General features: G+C 46.2%; 1 protein-coding gene, 1 long non-coding RNA gene and 1 pseudogene across 2 annotated transcripts in view; 2 read left to right on the top strand and 1 right to left on the bottom strand.

Annotated features, from left to right (window-relative positions):
• The window catches only part of WLS (Wnt ligand secretion mediator), a 100,723-nt gene extending 98,786 nt beyond the window's left edge, over positions 1-1,937 (top strand). The window contains exon 12 of the mRNA XM_034653672.1: positions 873-1,937. Within this exon, the coding sequence (XP_034509563.1) occupies positions 873-982 (110 nt within the window). The 3' untranslated portion in view covers positions 983-1,937. The remainder of the gene's footprint in view (positions 1-872) is intronic.
• Positions 1,938-17,729: 15,792 nt separating this feature from the next.
• Positions 17,730-18,388, bottom strand: LOC117800994 (annotated as a pseudogene).
• A 2,243-nt stretch (positions 18,389-20,631) lies between these two features.
• Positions 20,632-24,673, top strand: part of LOC105238787 — a 34,862-nt gene continuing 30,820 nt past the window's right edge. The window contains exon 1 of the long non-coding RNA XR_004623264.1: positions 20,632-24,254. This is a non-coding gene — a long non-coding RNA (uncharacterized LOC105238787). The remainder of the gene's footprint in view (positions 24,255-24,673) is intronic.

The following is a 24,673-nucleotide window of genomic DNA, read 5'->3' as shown; positions in this document are numbered from 1 at the left end:
ATGTTTTCCATTTCCCTTTGCTAGTTATACATTCATTTAGTTTGTCTTATGGCAGGTAAGACACTTTAATTTACAGAAACTTATTTTTTTCTTGCTTGTGGAGAAGAGACTACATTATTCCATTTTAGCAGAGGAACACGTCTGTCACTGATGATGAGTCCAAAACACCGGTGTTGTACACAGAATCCTGGGGGCAGCAGAAAATTCAGAGCACATTTCTGGGACTTTTTTCCCAGAAGAAAACCCCTAAACGTTTCTAAATGTATTACATGCAGTACCCTGCCCAGTCTGTTGGTAAATATAGGCAGGTCCTGTTTGCCCTCGCATGGTGTAGCTGCTTTGTAAATTACTCACAGCGAGTGTTCGTGTCTCCCTCCCCATCTCTGGGGAGGCGTGTTGTGCTGGCTTAGCCCACAGCACAGGCCTTGGAGTCAGACTTTCCTTCCCTGGCTTAGATCCCGGCCCGGTCCTGTGTCTGCCCCTCCACCTGGGGCAGTGTCCTTACTTCCCTCCCGGTTTCCTCATCTCTAAAGCTGCCACGATCTATCACAGCGCCCACCTGGGGTGGCTCTTGTGAGGATTAACTACGATTACATATAAAGCATGAAGAACAGCGTCAGGGACCGAGTAAGCTCTCATTAAATGTTAATAATGACTACAAATGATAGAAGCATTACGCTGACTCCTCTGTCATTAATATCTCTTCTCTGAGAGACAGGAATGCTATGTAAGTACTGCAGAGTCTGAGTGAAAGGGGTGCGCGTTAGAAGCTCGGATGGGGATGAGGGCTGGTGTTGGGCAGTTGTTACTGAGGCGAGTTCCAGCTTGCTTCTTCCTCCTTGCACCCGTCTAACACCAAAACCCTGTTTCAGGTGACCTGGGTGTCCACAGTGGGGAAGAACTCCAACTCACCACCACCATCACCCATGTGGACGGACCCACTGAGATCTACAAGTTGACCCGCAAGGAGGCCCAGGAGTAAGAGGCTGCAGCACCTGGCTGGGACGGTCCCCCGCATTCTGGCCCCTCTAACTAAAGTGGGGAGCGTGCCAGAGAGAGCTCAGGCGCAGACAAATGCTTGAGGCTCCTAGCTGTGATTTTCTGGACCAGCAGCATAGACATTTGTCAGTTCGCCTTCTGACTGTAGCTCTCGGAGGATGATTCCTGCGGCCACTAATGCGTTGTGTATGATAACAAAACCTCTGATATGACACATTTTCTGTGATCATTGTTAATTAGTGACATAGTAACATCTGTAGCAGGTGGTTAGTAAACCTCATGTGTTGGGGGTGTTCTCCTTGGGGGATGGTTTGGGCCAGATGGGGTCTATATGGAGTGGAATATTTGACTCTTTTTCCTGTTTTAGATTCTAGGATAGATTTTAACATCTTTGCAGGCCAGGATAGGCTGGTTCATAGTCTTCTCAAACCTAGTCTGTGACCACTTGATGTTTTTTTTTTCTATTTATATCACCAAGTAGCCTATTGAGTTAATATTTAAGTTGTCAATAGATATGTGTCCCTATTTTTTATGGCATAATATAAAATAACTGAATTTCATGAGAAGGTCTATTGCGCCAGGGGCATTTCAGCTTTGAAACCAAATCTGTACATTCAATACTAACCAGTCTGTTGGATGTGGGTTTTAAAAAATGTTTGCTAAACTACCCGGGTAGGATTTATTGTATTAAATGGCCTTTGGGTCTGAAAAGCTTTTTTAACCTCTTGCTTAAAATGTGTTTTCTTTTGATAAGATGCTTCCAACAGCCTCCAAAAGTGTAGATCTGATCATTTAAATAAACCTGTATGTATATGCACACGTCCTCTGCCTCCTCCCCCAGCACACGTGCCCTCAGAATCTTTTCCCTGCTGAGTCTGTGGGGCAGGGAACGGCTGGGGAAATAGCTTTATGAAAAATTAAAATATTTTGCTACCAAATCAGAGTGTTTGGGGGTGGTATCAATTTCTGGAAATAGGGTAATACTTTCTGTGCTAGGTAGGTGCCTAACTTCCCTAGGCTGGCAATGAGTTCTCACATGTGTGGCCCCAAGGGTGGGGAAGAAAAGTTATAGGAGGTAGGAGCAGACATCCGCCCCCTCCCCCACCCCCTTATTCTCACTTCCCGAGTAGCCTGTTTCATCGTATTTTAACTCTGCCATCGGAGAGTCCACATGGCACAGCAGAGAGAACGGATACTGGATTGGACGTTAGAAGGCTCAGTTTCCTGTCATCATTAACAATGTGACCTTGTGGAAGCCTCCTGACCTGGCTGTTCCGTCGCCTACAAACTGGCATTCATAAACTTTGCTTCACAGAGTTGCGGTGCCAATTAAATGAGTTAAAGTATATGGAAATGCTTCTTAAGCTCTAAGCCATATAAATGCGTTCTTCCTGGAGTCGAGAAACCATTTTGTGAGTGTTTTTCACACACACATGCCTTCAGGTCTGGGGTGCATGCCATGTAATTTACCCTGAGACTCAGCAGCCCCCCATCCTTTCTTGTCCTTGATTTTGGCTAAAGTTATGCTAAGCCGTGATGGAAAGACACACTTTGGCTTTGGCTCTTCTCCCAGGCCTTTTCCTGTCCTGGTAAACATGTGATGTGATCCAGCGCTTTCAACATCTACTTTCTGATCAACCACCGCCGTGCCAGGAAATTAGCATAGCCTGTGCCTCGCAGTTGGGAAAGGACGGCGAACACAAAACATGACTTGTGATCTCTTGTCCAAAAGGATGGAAGGAGAGCTGCTCCTAAGGAGATAGGAAAGGCCTGAGATAGGCCTTCAAGAATAAGATTTTACCAAGACCAAAGGGCAGAGGAAACTGCAGTCCAAAAATCATAGAGGAAGGGAAGAGCAGAGAACATTTGGATGAGGCTGGTCCTCAAGCCTGGCTGGCACACAGAAGGCATGGAAACAGCAGATGAACCCCATGCTCCTAAAGCCACAATGAGAAGGGTTTTGAATGCTATGGTAAGAGCTGTAGGACCAAACCTTAAGGTGTTAGGCAGAGAAGCGATATGATCAGAATGACCACCGGAGCATGGAGACGCTGGGTGGGCTCAGCAAAGAGATTACCAAGGCCAGAACTAGGGTGACAGTAGAGGACATGGAGAGGAAGGGAGTTATTTGGAGATAAAACTGACATGGTTTGAGTTTCTCAATGAGAGCCTCATGAAAATCAAGAGCAGAGTGAAATCTCAAGCAAGCCCTTGCTGCGTGAGGGAGTAGTAAGGCCCTTGACAGAATTTGAGATTCCTAGAGATATGTCAGTGGGTCTATTACTTAAAGGTCTGTAATAAGTAGAAGCCAACTCTAGCAACCTTAGCCAAAAGAAGAACTTTACTAAAACTTTCCTAGAGTATCTCATGGATCCATGGAAGAGTGGAATTAACCAGAAACATTAGCGACCGGGACAACTCTAAGAGACCCCAGCACCAGGAATTCATGGATCTCTCCCCTCCAGCTGTACCATTTACACCCAGGCCAAGTCTCTGTCTCACTTCAAAACTAGGAGGGAGTATGTGAGCAGCTCAGCCTCAGGCAGCTGCCCGTCCCTTTGCCAATCAACTGTGTTCAGGACATCGAGTCAAACAGCTTCTAGTGGCTCACCCTGTGCATTGGGGTCAGTTTCTAAAGAATCCATTTTGAGCTGGCACAATGGGCAAGACTGATGAACTTGGATTTGCCTGAGCAGAGTTTTAAAAGCCATCTTCTGGAGGAATCGACAGGCCAACAATTAGAAACCAGAGGTAAAGCAGACCACTGGGGGTAGGAGGTTTGGCAGTCATTATCATGGAGAATAAGAAGTACAGCTGGAGCAGAGCATCGAAGCTGCAGGGAAGGTAACCAGAGTGGTGAACCGGGCACAGCGCCGTCAATACGTTAGAGAAAGAAAATGAGGCAGCTCACCCAGAAAAATACACGTTGTCAAAAAAGCCAAAGAAAGAGCCAGATTCACAGGGGAAGAAGTTAGAAATCCTGAGAGATCTGACCTGTTAGATTTGGTGGTTTGGAAGTCTCTGACCTTCTCTAGTGGCAGGACAGAAGTTAGACCTGGAGCAGAATTAATGGGTGGTCGTGTTGAGAAGGAAAGAGGTAGGATGGTCGCTCCAGGAGGAACCAGAGTAAAGGAAGGGCTTGTTTTTTTTTTTGTCTGAAGAGAGAACTGGACTGAGTTTGTAAACCTGAGGAGTAAGAGCCAGCCGTGAGGTCAAGATGATGGTGAGGTAACATAAGCATCAAGGAAATTCAGACACTTGGGATCAAGGACACAAGTTGATAGGTTAGTTTTGAAAGAATGAAAGGATACTTTCATCCTCAGATGGGAGAGAAATAGCAGATGGATGTTAGAGGAGAAATGAAGTCCAAGGGAGAGGTTGCAGCCCGTCCCTTGGGGTGTTCTGTCTTCTCCGCAAAGATGAAATGAGTGTTGGCGTTCCACTAAAGAAGTACTCAGTTTCAAGAATGCACACTGAACACAACCATTTTCGATCCATGGAAAGTTCAAGAGACTCCAAGAGGTGAGAGGAAGCCTCTATTAAGGACCATCAATCTAGAGAAAAAAAAATTACTGGCCATGTATACCACCAGTTCTGAATTGTTCAGGTTGCTTTGAAGAATATGATAGAAAAGAAGTATAAAGTTTCTGCTTTTAAAAAGTAAGAAAATCCACCAATATACTCAACAGGCAAATAAAATACAATCGCTGTTTCAAAGAGAAAACAAAATCGGTTTTGTTATTCAGTCGCATTGGGTACTCACTAGTTGTTTCTTACATCTTCCCCTTCTGGGAAAAAAATGTCCATAATAACGATATAAGTGGTTCCCCGCATGACCTCCAGGTCATTTTACCCTTTCTCAGAACTGAGGTGAATCACTGCGACAGCTGTGATGCCCGAGTCCTTCAGTGCACCTCTCAGAGCTGGTGGAGCCCTTAAGTCACACCCTGGCAGGTACTTTTGAGAAGGTTGAAAGAAATTCAGAGTGGAGATTTGTCTTGGGTCTCATTCTCACCTTCACAGTTCTAGAAACTATGTTCTATCAACTTTCAAACTGATGAGGCTGTGAGAGGCTGGCTGGTCACATTGGGGAATCTCAGTAGACTGCAGTTCCCAGGCAATCCTACAGTGCCCATGCACATACGACCTGTGACTCCATCATCCCAGACGCGTTGTCCCTTTGCCATTGTCTGGTAATCATGGAGGCTAAAGGAGGACACAGAAGAAAGAGATAGTAACATCTCAACCACAGTGAAGCCTGAAGGATCATCCCTGAGCCTCCAAAGAAAACACACACCGCTCCCTCCAAAGTGCCTGGCATAGTGTGGGAATTCAATCGGGGACGGTTGGTGAGTGAGTGAGCGCACCTGGCTCATCCTGATCTCAGTCTGACTGCAGTGGAAACAAATTCTTTAGGACCCTTATCTTTTTCTCATTCAAGCCAACGTTGCTCCTTTCAGGATATGTTAGTGCCCCTGACTTGGCGGAACTCGCTGGTACAGTCTGACATTCATGGGACTATATCTTTGTCCCCTCTCTTTCCAGCTCCGTTCATCCTGTGGTGCTACGAGAACCACTCTGACTTCGGCAAGCTTGCTCTCCCCCATCATGTTTTGATGCATGACTGCTTCGGTTGTGTAGCGATAACCTGGTTTCCAAGACTACTTCAGCGATGCCTTTTCTCTGGGCATCAGAAAGGTCTTAGTCTAGGCACCTCTCGAACCATCCCGTGTCCAGAGCTGCCTTTCGGGAACAATGCCCTTGGCTTCAGTTATTGAGAAGGCCCTTCAGTATTGAGACCAGTCCTTCCTTTGTGGCTTTGACCTTCTTCTTACTGAATTCCTTCCCACAGGTCCTCTCCCACTCAGGGCTGCTCTCCTCCAGGTTCGTGTCTCAGTTCCAAAACCCCTCCTGCAGACATGGTTTCCGGATGCTTTCCTTGGGACTGCTCGCCTGTTAACTGCATTCTAGTTCCTCACTGTTCCAAAATGGGATACTCGGACTGCAATCTTGCTGTGGCTGGCACAGATTAGTGTGAAAAGAACACTTCTCCTGGGGCTTGACATCCTAAGAGAATGGCACTAGGTTTTTAAAAATATCCACATCAGGGGCGCCTGGGTGGCACAGCGGTTAAGCGTCTGCCTTCAGCTCAGGGCGTGATCCTGGCGTTANGTTATGGGATCGAGCCCCACATCAGGCTCCTCTGCTATGAGCCTGCTTCTTCCTCTCCCACTCCCCCTGCTTGTGTTCCCTCTCTCGCTGGCTGTCTCTATCTCTGTCGAATAAATAAATAAAATCTTTAAAAAAAAATATATCCACATCTTACTTTTTTGTTTCTTGTGACCATGTAACCACTCTAACACTTTGAGTTTTTAAAATGGATATTACCAATGCCTTCTTTTATATTCAGTATTTTTCAACTTAATTGTAGGACTTTGCAAGTATCCCAGTGATATTTCCATTTTCTCACACAGATTCAATAGGTAAAGCACAGGTTTAAAGTAAGCACAGTTTGAGGGGTGCCTGGGTGGCTCAGCCATTAAGCGTCTGCCTTCAGCTCAGGTCATGATCCCAGGGTCCTGGGATCGAGCCCTACATCCAGCTCCCTGCTTGTCGGGAAGCCTGCTTCTCCCTCTCACACTCCTCTTGCTTGTGTTCTCTCTCTTGCTGTCTCTCTCCGTCAAATAAATAAAATCTTAAAAAAAAAAAAAGTAAGCACAGTTTGAAATATAAGTGCAAGTGTAACGTCCTTTCCAAGCGCAAAATGGGTCAGTTTCAATTGCCAGAGGGTTTACAAGTCTATTCATCCAAGACCAGAAAACCCTCCCACAGCTTGGACCTCTCTCCTTTGTTCAGCTCTCTTCTTCACACACACACACACACACACACACACACACACACACCATTGCTGTGGACCTCCCTTTCTTTGTGTGTGCTTTGTAATAAGGAACTTTATAATTTACCTATTTTCCTACTAGTAGCACCTCTGGATAGTCACACAGTGGAGATCCGACCTCACATAATAAAGAATGAGTCTCGGAGAGGTAAGTTGATGAAGTTGGAATGAAGAGGAGATTTTCAGTCTCTGAGCCTCCCTGTCTTTTGAGTAGCATATTTAATGTAGCAGAAGCATCAAGAATTGTGTTTTGAGCTGCAACTCTCATTAGAGCAGAATGACCTTATTAGGGAGATGTTATGTTAGCCTAAAAAAGATCTTCCCGCTGCTCTCCACCTCCATCGATGGCAAGTGTCTGCCCTCTTCTGGCCAAAGAGAGGATGACAGCTACCGCTGAGCAAAGCCTTGAGACAAAAGTCAAACTTTGGAATCTGGGAAATGTGTAGGAGATCCAGGATAATTACTGCTTTTTAGTGAATTCTCGTCCCGGTTCTGCATGTAGCTTTGCTCTGGGACGCTCAGGGCACCCGAGCCCCCCCGCCCCCCATTGAACTAGGTAATCTCTGAAGTCCTCACCAGCGCTGATTCTAAGAATCATAAAGGAGGCTGTGTGCTAATGATGTCCTGTAGTAATAAGGGGCACCTGACCCAGCTCCGCTGGCCCTCGCTATCTGGGGGGTGCTACTATAAATAGATCCTAATCAGTTCTTGGCTCTGCAGCCCCACACCTCTCGTTGCTCTTCTGAGCTCCCTCAGGTGGCTCCTGTCTCCAGTAACTCTTTCTAGCAGGGTGAGCGCAGGTGGGGATGGTCTTTACTCCCAGTGAAGCAGAATGTCTCCAGTTCAGGGACCCTGAGAGACGGAGCTAAAGGCAGGAGCAGCCACCACACGAGATCCTCCCAGCAGACGCGTGACCGATGTTCCGCACACGGTGACCCGGTGGAAATGCTGCACTAGCCACGCAAGGTAATAGGGTGCATTACCCCTGTTTTTTCTAATTTAAAATTTTTCCTCTTTCAGTTTTCTTTCTTTGATCCGTCAATTCATCTGGAATTTGTTTTTCAGCAGGAATCTCAATTAAATATTTTCTCCAAATAGTTATCCCGGCATAATTTTTTTTAAAATAATAATTGGGGAAGACAGGATCTTAAACCGGGGGAGGCCATGGCAGTGGAACCCTCCCCCCTCCCCGGTCCCGCCCCGTACTGAGACTCGGGAGCTGCCCTGAGGCTGAATCAGGGACCGATTCCAGCTGGCGGCTTTGCATTCTGGGTTCTGCGACCCAAGCGCTCCGCAGAGGCTCCCAAGAAATGCACCTTTAATTTTGGTGGTGTGGGCCCTGTCCGCGCCGAGGAGATGCACTATCTGGGGAAGATGAGGGTCACAGAGGAAATGTGAGCACTGTGGGTCGGGGCTGAGCGGGCTGAGGAGTAGGCAGTGGCGGCCTCCTGTCCGCTGTCCCTGGGTCTCTCAGTGAGCTGCCCTGGCAAGCGATCTGCTCCTCTGTGCCAGCACCCAGGGGCACAGCATCTGGGGCTGGAAGCCGGCAGCTGCATCCATTAGATCAGCACACAGGGACCACTTGAGCCTCCTCTGGGGGTGAAAAAAGCAAGTGGAGACCTAATGGGGCGGACAGAGCAGAAGACCCTGGCCCGTGCTCTCACTCCGCAACTAATCTCTGTGTGTCCTTAGCCAAGTTACAGTACCTCTCTGGACCTAGTTTGATCAAATCAGGTGTCCGTGTTTAATATGCCACATTGAGCATCATTGGGTGGGAAGAACACTGCATAAGGCTATGCACTAGATGTCATGGTTTGGCGCACAGGCAGCAGTTGTAGGGATCAGATCTGGGAGTGTGTGCTGTGTACTAGCTCGATGCAGAGGAGGGTGTGTGTGAGAAACAGATACCTAGAGCAAGGTCGAGAAGAAGGGAAAGAAGAGAGGGAGGGGGTGGGGAGGAAATTGAAAATAAGTTGGGCCCGTGAGAAAAAAAAATTGAAGCAAGATTTGTTGTGAGGTGAAATTTCTGCCAGTCATTCCATCTGACACAGAGGTGAGTGGGAGGGTAAGGGCCACTCATACAGCTGCAATGGCAACCTTTTAACCCACCAGCCGGGTCAGGAAGGACAAAGTTAACGTTTGAAACCATGCTTGCCCACAATTAGCGCCTGTCATAGCTATTTGCTGCCCTCTGCTGGCCAAAATAAGTAATGTCTACATTACAAAACACCGGTTTCTTTGCTTGCAATAATATTCATTTACCCAAGACATATTTATGGAGCGCCTATTAAGTATTAGACACTGTTCTAAAACAGACCAGTAACCAAAATAGACAAAGATTCCTACCTTCGTAGTATTTAATTTGATAACAACAACGATAATATCTAACATTTATAGAGTCCTTGCTACATAGGTGCCAGGCAGTATTTGAATTGCTTGATATTTATGAACTCATTTTAACCCTTAAATCGTTTTTTAAAAAATATTTTATTTATTTATTTGTCAGAGAGAGAGAGAGAGAGAGCTCAAGCAGGGGGAGTGGCAGGCAGAGGGAGAAGCAGGCTCCCCTCCGAGCAAGGAGCCCATGAAGGACTCAATCCCAGGACCCTAGGATCATGACATGAGCCGGAGGCAGATGCTTAATCAACTGAGCCACCCAGGTGTCCCAACCCTTAAATCAGTCCTATGAGTTAGGTGTGATTATTTCCCATTTTACAGATGAGGAAATTGCTGCACGGAGAGATTGACTGATTCACCTGAGGTCACACAGCTGGGAAGTAACTGAGCCTTGTCTGAATCAGTCTGGCTCCAGAGCCCATTTAACCACTGCATACATTCCCTTTACTGTCATGTTCTAGTAGATATGCTCCCCTTCCTGCCTCCAATATTATATGGACAGGGGCATTATTAGATGGCAAACACCTGCTCTGCTCATTTGGCTCAGCCACTCATCAATTTCTGCCACCGTAGGGCTCGAGCTAGTCCCTCACCCCATGTAGTTGTGAAAAGAGTAGTGCCTAGCAAGTGCATGCTCACAGCAGGGCTCTACCAGCTGTTTTTCCTGTCTTCCTCCCTCGCAGATGTTGGCCCTCAGATGGGAAGGTCCAGGAAGCCACAGGAGGGGCTGAATCTCTGGTTGGCTGCTCCAGGCCCCTGTCCTGAGGTCCTTGTGATTCCTGCTTCTCTAGTTCAGCATTAAGGGCAGGAGGCAATCTGGAAGTTAATGATGAAACCAATAGTTCTTCCCTGCCCGGGCTAGATCTCCAGGGCAAAGGGACAACATACAGCCGGAGTTCAGGTCTGTGCCAGGGATAGCTGGCATCTGCTGACCTGCTTCCCCCTGGGGGGGGATACACACCCCTAAACCACCAGCACCTGCTGCTGGAGGGGACCAGGTGGACAGCAGCAGCACACAGGAAGAGTGAGGGAGTCTTAAAAGCCCTTCATTTCTATTTGATTTTAAAAATCGTGTGTTCCACCTCAGACAAAATACTAATTTTATAAGGAGAGAAGAACATATTTTTAAAAGGCAGTTTTTAGAAGTTTACTGTTATGGTATATCTCAGAATCCTCTCGTAACCAATGTCCAAATAGCAGTGGTTATAGCAAATATGATAGCGACTCTTTAAGAAGCACTGATTAGGTGCCAGCCCCTTACAGCAGCCCCATGGCATAGGCACTGTTACGACACTTACAGATAAGGACACTGAAGCTCAGAGAGGTTAAGTCATTTGCCTGTGGTTACACAGCCAACTCTCAAGGCTGCACCTGGATGACGTCATTGCCACTGCTCTATGCTAAGTCCCCAAATGCAGGAAACGTGATAAACTGAGTGACTCACCTCTAGGACCCAGGACCTCAACGTATCATCCCAAGGAGCAGAAAAAACGTATCCCTGGGTTTTGTCTGACCTCTAGGGTTCTACTGCTGGGATTTGGAGGCAACAGATCTGTATGTCCCTGAGAGAGGGGTGGTTAGGCTGGTTCTCACGTGATGCAGATCACCAGTGTGGAGCAGCCACAAGCCCAGGGCGACCCTGGGAAGGACTTCTTGGGAAGCATTCATGCATTCAAACATGAGGTGGCAAGCAATGTCCCCCACACTAGGTGAGAGGCTCTCGCAGCCTTATGTGGGGGTGTGGAGGGCGGGGCATACCAGTTTTCCAAGCATGAAAGAGAAGGGACTGTGGCCTAGGGGAGGAGGCTTGCCGGGAGCTACGCAGCAGCTGGGGGCCAGCGCTGGGACTAGAGCCCAGGCCATGCAAGTGCAAGGTCACTGCTACCTGCAGTCGAGCACCATGCCCTCTTCCAGGACAGCGCAGCAACGTCCGCATCACCCGGGAGCGTGATAGAGACGCAGAATCTTGGGCAAACCAGGCATCCCCTCCCAAGCTTGGGCCCACGACTGAGGCCACTCCTGTATGCGCCTGCCTCCCATCTGAAATGGCACCTCTAAATTGGAACACGAGAGACTTTTTCTCAAAGGAGGTTCAACTTTCTTGGTTTCTTCATTCCAGAAAGAATGAGCCCATGGCATGGTAACGGGCAGTTCTGCTGAGGCACAAATTTGAATCACACCTGCCTTGGGCTGGGGCTCTGGGCAAGGCTCTCAGCTCTTGGGGAGCTGGATGAAGGGATGGGGGACCCAGGCTCCACTTCAGCATCTGGCTGGGTTGGTCTCCACCAGTCCTTGGCACTTAGATCTTAGGAGCCACAAGTCACATACAAGGAAACGAGGAACCAGCCCTGGTGCTCAGCTTCCTCGTGTGTAAAATGAATGCACTGCTCCTCTCACAGCATTGCTTACAGGAAAACGTGAGTTAGGACAGTGTTTGGCACGAAAGAACTGTCACTAAATGTCAGCTATCACAATCATCACCATCATCATCATGATTCTTGATACCTGTGGACCATATATGGCTCTGAACCTTCTCAAATTCCCCCAAAGACAAATAAGAAATGCTGTATTGGCTCCTGAGTTTCTCCAAATGGCATGTTCCTTCTAGAATGCAGTGTTCCCTGTGTATATTCTCACAATAAGTTAACCAGCAATTTAAATCAGAGTGAACGCTTACCTCTCATGTGCTGACCAGTATTCATGGAGATTCAGTGTCTTTCTTTCCCCATAAGCATTGCCATTGACTCACTCAGTCGTGGGCAGGGACCGACCCAGCCATATGAAAGAGTGGTCTCTGGGTCCCTTCCATCCCCCTAGCCTGCCCCCCAGAGCTGAGACCTTTGTCCAGAGCCCCAGCCGGGCAGTGGGCATGATTCAGAGTTGTGCTGCCAGTTATCATGCTATAGGCTCATTCCGTCTGGAACTATTTAAACCAAGTAAGCTAAATCTGTGCATGCCAGGGGGCCAGTTTTTCCAAAGGTGCATTTCACAGGACACTAGTCCCATCAAATGTTTACGGTTGTCGAGTCATCGTTAGGCTGTCAAATAAGTTTGAGGAGCATTGGTGTTTTAAGCAAGTGTCTTTTCTGAGGACATCCTTGTCTTTCACTTGCCAGCTTGCTGAGTCTGCAAGAGAGGGACAGGGTTTGCTCCTTTTCAAACTTACTTGACCATTTGGCCCTCTTTTGTTTGTGGAACAGTGTGGGGGACTTGGGGATCTGTAGTTTGCTTTCCAAAGCTTCACCTGCACATGGTTCACCTGGGAGCTTATCCACATGCCATTTCTGAAAGGCAGTTTCTGCTTCAGAAGGTCCGGGAGGAGCCTGCATCGTGCTCCCAGATGCTGCTGCTGCTGCTGGTCCACAGGCCACACTTTGAACAGTGGCATCTGAGGAATATTTCTGAAAGGTGTGTCCGCTGGGTTCCCTTCCCCAGCAGCTCCGATGGCATCCCTGTCACAGCCCAAAAGTCTCCTGCAGGGCTGGGATCATGTGAAAAGCGGGCTGGACATTGAGCTGGAGTGCATGCTTGTGAGGGCAGGGAGTTCTCTTTTGTTCCCATCGGCAAGTCTAGAACCTAGAACTGTGCCTGGATCACAGACGTGGTCAGTAAGCCTCTGTGCAATGATTGCATGGCAAGGGGCATTCAGCAAAGGTGCCCTTTTCCTGGCATTTTCTGAAACGTCTGCTCTCCTGAGCGGTGGTGGATTTGAGTCCTTAAGGTCCAAGACTCCTGCAAGTTCACCAAAGATTGGGAAAACCACCCAAAACACCTCTTTCTTAAACCTGTAAATTTGAATCAGCCAACTTACATATGAGGCTTCCACCTAGGAAGACCTGGCTGTTTTTCTTGTGAGAAGAGCTTCAGCTCTGACGGTCTCCGGGTCTCATGGAGAGGGTGCTTCCTGCGCCGGCACTGAGGGCTGTGTGCTACAGGCGGACCAGAAGCTCCAGAAGGAAGCACTTGGTTTAAGATGGCGCCAGAGCATCCCAGGCCAAGCTCATGGGCAACTTACTAACCCAAGTTCACAGATTTGGTTTCCTCGCCCTCATTGCCAGTCCAGGGAGGGAGCCAGTTTTCTTGCTCTCCAGCAGTTTGTCTTTCTGTTTTGATCAGCGAGAACAGGAGGATAAGCTGTGTGTTACCATGGTAACTGCCCATTGAGCTTCTTAAGTAGGTGAACATGGGCATCAAGTCTCCCTCAATTCTGTTTTTTTTTTAATTCAAGTTATTTAACATATAGTGTATAATTAGTTTCAGAGGTAGAATTTAGCAGTTCATCAGTTGCATATAACACCCAGTGCTCATTCCAACAAGTGCCCTCCTCAATGCCCTTCACCCACATACCCCATCCCCTCACCCATTTCCCCTCTGGCAACCCTCAGTTTGTTCCCTATAGTTAAGACTCTCTTATGGTTTGCCTCTCTGTTTTTATCTTATTTTATTTTTCCTTCCCTTCTCCTGTTCCTCTGTTTTGTTTCTTAAATTCTACATATGAGTGAAATTATATGGTATTTGTCTTTTCTGACTGACTTATTTTGCTTAGCATAATACCCTCTGGGTCCATCCACGTCACTGCAAAAGGCAAGATTTCATTCTTTTTGATGGCAGAGTAATATTTCATTTTATACACGTACGTGCGCGCGCACACACACACACACACACCTTCTTTATCCATGCATCTGTCGATGGACATCTGGGCTCTTTCCATATTTTGGCAATTGCAGACATTGCTGCCAGAAAGATTGGGGTGCATGTTCCCCTTCTAATCACTATTTTTGTGTCCTTTGGATAAATACCTAGTAGTGCAATTGCTGGGTCGTAGGGTAGTTCTTTTCCCCTAAGGTCAGGAACACAGTGGGGGGGCCCACTCTCACCACTGTTGTTCAACATGGTACTGGAAGTCCTAGCCTCAGCAACCAGACAACAAAAAGAAATAAAAGACATCCAAATTGGCAAGGAAGAAATCAAACTTTCAGTCTTTGTAGTTGACATGATACTCTATGTAGAAAGCCCTAAAGAAACCACACACACACACACACACACACACACACACACACACACACACACAAATTGCTAGAACTGATACAGGAACTCAGCAAAGTCGCAGGATATAAAATCAACCCTAATTCAGTTCTGACCTTCCAGAAACTTAAAATCTTCTTGGGGCGCAGGGCTACCAATGCATGAGCTATATAGCCAGTGCCCAAAAGGAGCTACAGTGAGTATTTTCTGTGATTCCTGTGCGGGGGCAATCCCAGAAGGCTTCCCAGAGAAGCAAAAATGAGCCAAGCTTTCAAATAGCTGGGTCACAGGGAAGCACAGAGGACGGGGGTGAGAGAGTGTGAAGGTGAAATTTCACGAGCATTCTTTGGGAGGCAAGGACTAAAGCAGACTGCTCAGAACAAAGTCGGGTGTGGTGAGTGGAAAAGCAAATTGGGATCTGCAGTGTCAGGTCATGGCGGCTGGACAGCTGGATCCATTTGTCTAGAACTAGAGTCTGGGAGGTACGTGCTGTTAGGTTCAGGCAACCGCAAGGCATTCACAGAGAGACAGGCTCCTCAGTGAAGCCAAGGCTGGGTGACCAGACTGGCAGGGAATGAGAGGGTCTGGCCACTGAATACAGTTGCACAGCTCACGCATTGGACAAGAGCCGCCGGCCAAGGGAGCAGGGGAGCTCTGACAGCCGGCTGTCCCACCTCTGTGTCAACTAAGGCACCCGCAGGGGCCGGCGGTGGTCTGATTGGCTCCTCACAGCCGCGGGGTGTTTTCTCTGCAAGGCAAGGCGTTTCTGAGCAGCCGCTCCTGTGCATTCCCCGCGTGTCCCAAGGAGGGCGCTGCTCAGCCTTGCACGGGGCAACAAAGCCCCAGTGCGCCGTTGTTCCGTGGTGAGAACTGGAGCAAACCAGTTTTCTTCTCCTGCGGGCTGCGGGAAATGAGCGAGCGTGGTCTGTAGTGCCTGTAACTGCCCTCTTCAACCGAATTCCACCAAACCTTCTAGAATGATTGAGCTTCCAAGCAGGAAATAAGTGAGAACAGAGCTTCTGTGGCGCTCCAGACCCTAAAGTGAGGATCAGCGACCGACTGTCCCAAGGGGCTGGGCAGAGATGTGCACCTTGACACAGTGTCCCCCACTTTCCCGGCGGCAGCAGTGAGTATCATGTATGCAGACGACACAGAGAAATGCCGATGGCTTGAAGGGCGCTGAGAACCAGTGCTCCTAGTCCAGGGCGCCGCGGGCATTTTGGTTCCCCAGTCACTGTGACAACCCCAAATTTCCCCTACATGTTTCAAAGGGCCTCTCCCGAGGGTCGAATGACCCCCAAATGAGAACAACCTTCTTCTTGACAGAAGAGAGGGCTGAAGCCCAGTAACACGTCCAGGCTCTCAGAGCTAGGGAAACGAGGGAGACGAGAAGCCGGCTAGCGGTGTAGGCTGCGCACTGCGCCACTTTTCACCAGCTTACCCCGCTCATCACAAGGGCCCTTCCTTCCCCCAGCCTTACTCATTCTCTGTCTAGGTTTCTGAATTGAGACCACGGAACGTAGTGGAACCAACTGATCCAAGTTCACCAGTGGTTCCCAAAAGCTTGTAACAGCTCAACAGAGAAAAGATGGAACAGTCAGGCCCCTGTGTTTGATCTGTAGCCCTCTGGCTTGAGAGCGGGGGTCATGCAGGCACAGATGTATGGAGCTGCTGGCTGGTCCCACATGGCCCTGCTGTGCTCTCACTTTTCCCTGGGCTGGACCTGCATTCCCCCCACACCTTCTCAGCCTAGATAGTAATTCATCGCTTTGTTCACCCTGCTGACTAGTACTAGGTAAACCTTCCCTGCTCCTTGCCAGGTGGCTGTGCTTACAGTGAGAAGGGTAAACTCCTTTCTCACTCCTCCAGGAGGCTAGGCGGAGGACATGGTGGGCAGGCAGCACCAGGGCCCAGCTCGCAAGCTTTTGACTACATGCCTCATCCCTGTGCCTCTATCTGGACCCTGTACGTGACCCTGGGAGGCTACATGGCTCCTAACCAGCCGTGGACTTCAAACTCATGCACTGTGATCTCTAGAAACAGAACTCAGAAAGAGCCCTTTGCAGATTCCTGGGCCCCTTGCATTAGTACCTAATAATAAATTGCAGCCAATATATAAGTGTTACTATTATCACTTTGAGTATTCCTCTAGTATCTTAAAATTTTTTATTATTTAACACTTAATAATACAAAATGTGTATGTAATGTTTATGTAAGCAATTAAATGAAATAATAAAAGCCCACCAACAACTTAAGAATTAGAGTATTACCAGTAGTTTCATAACTGCCTATGTCCTGGAGCCCCACACCACACTATTTCTTGGAACGTTCCACGTCATCACTTTTCTGAATTTGGTTGTTTACCGTTCCTTTGCCTTATTTTTATATTTTATCACATACTTATGAATGTTTAAACACTGTATTGTTTCATCTTGCTTGTTTTGAACGTTAGGGAAAGATGTGCTATATGAGCTGCTTCTTTCTAAAATTCAAACCTCTGTGAGATGCCTTTGGAGTCGGTCATACAGCTGCTGTATCCTCATTGCACATTCTTACACGTGTCTCCCAGCGCATGTGTGCAAGAGCTCCTGTAGGTGCACATTTAGGAATGGAGTTGACGGGTCATAGAAAACGCAAGTTTTCAACTTTATTAAATGGTGATCATTTTGCAAAATGATTGTACAAATTTCACTGCTGCTAGCTGTGTATAAAAGCTCCCATTAACCCACATCCTCATAAACACTTGCTATTGTATTAATTTTTCCCAATCTAGTGTGTAGTCTAGTGTATAAAATAGTATCTCGTTGGTCTTAGTTTTCATCCTCCTGATTACTGAGACTAAGCATATTTTCATATGTATATTTGTTATTTGTGTTGTTTCTTCTGTAAAATGCCTATTTGTATTCTGATTCCATATTTTCTTGTGTTGTCCTAATTGATTTGTAGAATTTTTAAAAATACAATCTGGGCATTAATTTCTTGTCAGTTTTATCTGTTACGAGTATCTTTCACCAAGATATTTGATATTTTTCACTTTTCTTATGGTGTCTTTTGGTGATATCAATGTAGTCGATTTATCAATGGGTGGTGGTACTTTATCTTTTAATAAATCCTAAGGTTATAAAGTTATTCAGATTTTCTTTGAAAAGTTTTAAAGTTTCATTTTCCATATTTAAGATTTTAATCCATCAGAAATTAATTTTTGGATATGAGGATAAGCATTGTCTTTCATTTTTTTCCTATAGGATAATCAGTGACCTCAGCCCCATGTATTGAATGGTCCACCCATGATCTACTCTCACTTTCTTCATCTAGCAACTTACCATATATATGTAGTTCTATCTCTCTAGTCCACTCTTCTTTTTTTGGGGGGGGGGGAATTTATATTTATATTTAGTCAGCTGGACTCAGTTTAGATGATCCCAATTTTGTTGGCAACATCCAAATCATCATAGTCAGGAGCCAGTCGAACATATGCCTTCTTTTCTCCATCAGGCCTGATCAAGGTGCTGACCTTGGCCGCGTTAATATCATAGAGCTTCTTCATAGAGCCTGTTTGATCTGGTGCTTGTTGGCCGTGGCATCCACAGTGAACACAAGTGTGTTGTTGTCTTCTATTTTCTTCATGGCTGACTCAGTAGTCAGGGGAACTTGATGATGGCACAGTGATCAAGCTTGTTTCTCCTGGGGTGCTCTTTCGAGGATATTTGGGCTGCCTTCAGAGACGCGGTGTCTTGGGTCGTCGGAACGCAAGTAACATGCAGATCTTTTTTTTTTTTGTGACGGTGGAACGCCTTTCAGCAGTGCTTTCTTGGCCTTCAAAGCCTTTGCTTTGGCCTGGGCTTTGGGAGGGGCAGGGGCTTCCTTCTTAGCCTTCGGCGCCATCTTTGTAAAAAAAAGCTCCAGTCCACTCTTTTGACCAATTTGACGATCCTCACTATTCTGTTGTAATTACTTTAACTGTTTAGTAACTCACGCAGTCCAGAAAAGCAAGTTCTTTTGTCCTGTTTGTCTTCAAAATGTCTTGGCTCTTCTTGGACATTTGCTTTTCCATTTAATGATATAATCAGGGGCGCCTCAGTGGCTCAGTCCGTTGAGCATCTGCCTTCAGTTCAGGTCATGATCCCAGGGTCCTGGGATTGAGCCCCGCATCGGGCCCCCTGCTCAGCTGGGAGTCTGCCTTTCCCTCTCTCTCTGTCTCTCCCCCTGGGCATGCTCTCTCTCTCTCTCAAATAAATAAATAAAATCTTTTTTAAAATGACATAATCATATGCCAGTGAAACTATCTGATATTTTCTTTGCAGAAAGATTTTGGGCTACTGTTTCAATTTGTTTCACAATTATAAGGCTATTTAGATTTTCTATTTCTTCTTCAGTTACTTTTATAAGTAATATTTTTCCAAAAAATTTTTTTCATTTCTTTCAAAGTTTAGGTGTAAATACTTTAGAGTATTCTATTACCACCTTTTAAAAACTTCTGCCTATCTGCGGACATGCCCCTTTGTTCATATTCATACCTTCTCTCTTTTCTTCTCAATCTTACCAGAGATTAATCTATTTTTATAGTCTTCTCAAAGAACTTTTGGTGGGTTTTCTCTATTGTATTTTTGCTTCTTCTTATACTAATTTCTCTATTCTGTCCTTCCTTCTACTTCACTTGTGTTTGTTTTACTAGAAAATTGGGTTGATTCAACACTTTTCTCACCATTAATTTAGAATTTGGTTTTCTTAGTTCTAATGTCTATTATCACTTGTTCACTTGCCTTCCATTTTCTAAAAGTTTGTTGCTATTATCTTTTTTTCATGTTCTGTTCATCCTTGTGGGTTTATATCATTTTAAAAAAAATCCCTTTACTGCAGTCTTAATGGGTTTGGGGAAAGGAATAAAGTTAAATGTATGTGTTCAATCTACTATTTTTATCTGTAACCTATGATCATTATTTATTAATCTTTCTTATCATCTTCTCTTTCTCCCTCAGATGCATCCTGTTTAATTTCTTCAATTCTATCTTTCATTTCACTAATTCTCTCTCCTTCTGTTTAACCCATCTGGGTTTTATTTGAATAATAATTTTCTTCATAAAAGTTATATCTAATTCTCTTTGAAATCTCCCATTTCATTTTTGATGGCATTGCATGCTTATTTCTGTGAGTTTACATTCTATTTAAGGATTTAATACATCATTATTTTGCATTTGTGTTTGATTATTCCACTACTTCAAGCTCTGAGTTAGGTGTTCTTTGTTTCTTTGTTTCTTCTTCCTCTCCCTCACAGTGGTTTGGTCTCTCGTGTGTTTGGTTACATTTGCCTGAGAGCTGATATTTATACTATTGATCTTAATCAGTGAAAATCCTAGAAAGCCAAAGGGAGAGAGCTGTCCTCTAGAGAGGCTTTGCATTTGCTGTTGCTCAGAGCCAGAGGGTGCTACCTACCTATTAAAAACTTTTGCCCCCTGCCAGCGTCCCAGGCCTAATCTGTCTGCCTGGTTACTTAGCTTTTGACTGTGGTTCTAACATCAGCATCTGCCAGCAGGGCCAACTGCTGTGAACTGCGGGTGAACTGCTTTCACCTACACTTATCACTTCCTGCTGGGATAGGGTGCTCAGGGGAAGAGTCCTATATCTCTTCCCGAAAGCCTGGAAATCAAATGAAAAGTATGTTTTATCAGGTTCTATTGGTCTTAGAGTAGCAAGCACTCCATCAAACAGTTTCCCATAGTGCCAGAATGCTTTTCAATCCTGTTGGATTCTACTAAATGGGGATTTCGGTGTATATGCTCAAGACAGAAATTATCTGATCTTCACAATTATCTCTACCTCCCAACCGGTGCTTGAGTACCTTCAAAAATTCCCATTTGCATCCTTTATATTCCTTTGGCTTTTCTCCAAATTCATAGCCTCTTGGTTGTGCTAATTTTTTCAGTGATACAAAAATCCCCCCTGCCAGTTTTTCAGTTCTTTGACTTCTGTCTTTACCTTCTCCAGAGAAGAAACCTATAGACCTGAGCTGTTCAATATGGTAGCCACTAATTCCATGTGACTATTTATTATTATTATTATTATTATTATTTTAGAGAAGGGGAGAGAGAAGACTGGGGTGAGGAGGGGCAGAGGGAGAGGGAGAGAGAATCTTTTTTTTTTTTATTATATTATGTTAATCACCATACAGTACATCCCCAGATTCCGATGTAAAGTTTGATGCTTCATTAGTTGCGTATAACACCCAGTGCACCATGCAATACGTGCCCTCCTTACTACCCATCACCAGTCTATCCCCTTCCCCCACCCCCTCCCCTCTGAAGTCTTCAGTTTGTTTCTCATAGTCCATAGTCGAGGGAGAGAGAATCTTAAGCCCGCTCCACACCTAGCGCAGAGCCAAATATGGGACTCTATCTCATGACCCTGAGATCATGACCTGAGCCGAAATCAAGAGTCAGCCACTTAACTGACTGAGCCACCCAGGTGCCTCCCATGTGGCTAATTAAAATGAAGGAAAGTAAATTCAGTTCTTAGTGAAAAAAAAAATCTCAAAAGAGGAAGATTCTAAGTGATTCAGTTCAGCTAACTGATGGATTCCTTTGAGTTCAGCTAACTACTTTTTAACTTAACTGCCCACCTTGGTCCAATCAGTCCCCGTGGAGAAGGAAGTGGGAGGGGGGATCTTGTGTAGACTAGAGCACATGCGGGGCTGAGTGGTAGAGGTGGGTACTCTCTTTGGCGGGGGGAGGCAGCTGGTGGACATTTCTAATATTCCCTATGACCTTCTCTGGTCCTCAAGACAATCCTGAGACATAAGCATTGTATCCCCATTAATGACCCTTTTAGAAGTTGAAGAATCTGAGACTCCGAGAAGTGAAGGGAGTTAAGCAAAGTTGCATAGTTATTAAGAGCAAAAGCCAGGATTCAAATCCAGGCCTTTTTTACTTTAAAAATGAGCTCCTTTTCCAGTAAGCTGGGAACATGCCCCTTTCAAATGATTTGGGAACTGGCCATCCGGAGTTTTCTCCATCCCAGTATAGAGCTTGTCGAGAAGCCACTCTTCCCCTGTCACATACCTGCCTTACCCACAGCACGGAGCTATCAGTGGGACCAAGTGAGAGGATGGAAGGCAAACAGCTTCAGAGTACACAGGTGTTATGTACATATAAAGATTATTATACCCATTTTCAAGATTGATAAAAGTCCCCATTGAACTTAGGCTGTGGGGCTTGTCAGGACGACTTTGGCCTTAGTGTTGTTTCCACCAAAAATTCCAGAGCCGGGTATGGAAGGCAGTGATGGTTCTAGAGCTGGCTTTCTGCAAAACTGCAGGATGTGCCTTCTTGTGCCTCAAGTTCACCTCGGAGCCTGGGCTTCGAGTCGGGCAGACCTGGGTCCGAGTCCCCATTCTGCCATGTTCAGCATTGTGCCTATGGTTGGGTAAATTGTGCACCTGTCTCATTTTCCACCTGTGTAAAATGTGGGTGATAGAATAGTACCTGCCTTACAGGTTTGCCATGAGGGTTAAATGTTCCCCCTCCCAGGGTATACCAGGAAATGTGTGAGGCTTGTTTGCTTTGTCATAATGTGTGTGTGTGTGTGTGTGTGTGTGTGTGTGTGTGAGTACATGCGCGTGCATGTTTATATGTGTGTAGAGGCCTCAGGCATTTAATGCCTGAGAAACACTGAACTCTTCTGCCCTGAAATCTGGCATTGTTGAATGGCTGGTGGTGAGTTCCTAAATTCACCAAGTTTCTGGAATAGAGTTTGGATTAATTTGCTTCCTGGATGAAATCAAGTCACAGCCCACTTTCCCAGGTCTAGGGGGTTGGGTGCCAGACCTGGAGGTCACTGGGCCTGGGGCTTTACCTCCTGCCCAGAGATGCTGTCTTTATCCCTCACACTGCCTTTTGGTGCAGTCAAGCTGCAGAGGTCACACAGAGTCTCGGGAACCCTGAGGATACTACCGTCCAGGCATACTTTCAAGGGTCCCCTGTGGTCTCCGTGCAGCCAACCCCGCCCATCCAGACTCAACATCTTGCTGGAGATGCATCTTGCATCTCCCCTGACTCCCCTCCTGGCCCTTGGGGCATGTTGCCTTATACTAGCATTTGCTCTTTATGAATGGTTCTAAATGCCTTTTAATAAACCACTCAAGAATGTATGTATTATTGATGTATCTATGTTTTAAATACAGAGCATTGCTATGAGAGTGACCATTAGTTGTTTTTAGCTGGGATTTTTCCCAAACACAAATCTGCATCAAGGAATTTTAGAATTTCAGAGCCATGTACTTGACTTCCTTTAGCAGAACTTGGACTTCAGTGACCATGTTAAGTTTAAGGTCATTATTCTGAAAGAAAATAGTAGAAAAATGATGGCATATTACCATCTTTTCTCTTTTCTCATACCTGGTACCTTGACACTAAGCCCATGCACGTTCCCGTTAGATGCCAAAGACATTTTTTTCCTCTTTCCTACTGAAACGTCTTTGCACACTCCTCTGACTTTCATTGTGGGGTCCTGATCTGTTTCCGTAGATGCAGACTCAGAACTCAGTCCTGTCTCCCACTCCTATTTCCTTAGGTCAGACATATTCCGACTCCTTGCTGTAACGCTGAGGTTACTCACATGCCTACATTCCAAGAAGCATGTCCTTTCTGGATTTCTAGTTTTGCACGGCAGCTAGTTCCCTAGTAAATCTTGAGCAGAATTCAGAGAGAAAACTGGGATCCCTTTTTCTCTGGGATTTGGATTTCCTGGGCCTAGGCCCCCTGGACAGTGATTTTTGCCCTCGTTTCCTTGTTTGGAATCTGCAAAGTTGCTACTCATGACCATTTATTACTTCCTGGATTCTTTCTCTACAACGAGGCAGACTTTGGTCATGGCTCTGCGGCAGGCAGATAAACTAGACTTTCCACAAGAGTAATTGAATCGAATGAGAATTTAGCATGTGTCCATTCTAATAGACCTTGGAACTCTTTGTTAAAATAATTAAGTACAGAAGTACTAGACAATGTGAGAGCACTCTGCAAAGGATAGACGCTCAGGTGGGAGATCTTGTTCCAAAATCCTAAACCATTACCTCTCACAAAGGCAATATATTACTTGGTAAATTAACCATGACGCTTCAGCAGATTCAAGAAAGAGCAGAATTCCACAGCTCCTGCCTTTCCTCCAACTTTTCTGTCAAGGAATTGGAAAGAGAGAGAAGAGCCATCGATAAAGGGCAGGTTAGACATTTTGCTTCATTAAACATGCTGGTCTGGATAAATTAGAGTTCAGAAAACTGGACCATGCAGGTGAGCTTAATTAGCCCCAGGCAGTGACCTCCTGGGGCCTTAAACACCAGGAAAGGTGCTAAAGAGCCAGAGACAGGATTGCACTTTGATTTTGGTTTTTCATCACAGAGAGGTAAACAGTCCCTGAAATCCTGAATTTTGGAATGCTGACGCTGAACTGATGAGCTTGACAACGGAAGAAGCCAAGGGGCCAAAAGGGGCCCTGGACACTCACAGACCATCGAGCTGGGGTGGGGGGCCATGTGATGTTGCACCAACAAAGGAGAGAGCTACTTGGGGGTTTGCACTGGTTACCAGGGTCCACCATGAGTCACCAGTGGGATGCACCTGCCACGGGCTAATGGAAAGCTCAACCGCATTAATGGAACCGTGGGCGTTTCCAAAAGAGGGTACAATGACCCCCCGGAGTGAACACACCTGGCCACATCTGGAACATAGTGCTCCTGCATTGATCTGGATGCCGTGGAAAGGAGAGTTTAATATGACATTAACCCTGGGCAACAGGGTCTGCAGTTTGATTTTGGTTTTTATCGCATTGAATTTTTTCCCCTACTGTTTCTCCCCTCTGCCTGAAGGTGGGAGTCTCCAACTGGCTGGGTAGTCCTAGGCCCTAGAACCAGCGTGGCTTGCTCAGTGATGGGCACATAGGACAGACGGTGAGTATGTCTCAGGCTTATAAACAAGCCTCGGAACTCAGCCAGTCAACTGCATCAAGGAAGGAACCCATTTTAACTCAAGATTAGGCAGATTTGGTGACCGTCTCGGCTATTTTAAAACAGATCTGACTGCCTTGGGAAAGAGTCCTTCATCACTGAAAATGCCCGAGAGCAGAGTGTGGGCAACCCTCTGATTACCTATGTGAATCAAGAAAACGATCGGCAGAGGGGCGCCTGGGTGGCTCAGCCATTAAGCATCTGCCTTCGGCTCAGGGCGTGATCCCAAGGTTCCAGGGGGCCTGGATCGGGTTCCCTGCTCCGCTGGGAGCCTGCTTCTTCCTCTCCCACTCCCCCTGCTTGTGTTCCCTCTCTCGCTGGCTGTCTCTCTCTCTCTCTCTCTCTGTCAAATAAATTAATAA

The sequence above is a fragment of the Ailuropoda melanoleuca genome, chromosome 2 (genome assembly GCF_002007445.2).
Source record: "Ailuropoda melanoleuca isolate Jingjing chromosome 2, ASM200744v2, whole genome shotgun sequence".
NCBI lineage: Eukaryota > Metazoa > Chordata > Mammalia > Carnivora > Ursidae > Ailuropoda > Ailuropoda melanoleuca.
This window is presented reverse-complemented; position numbering and strand designations above follow the sequence as displayed.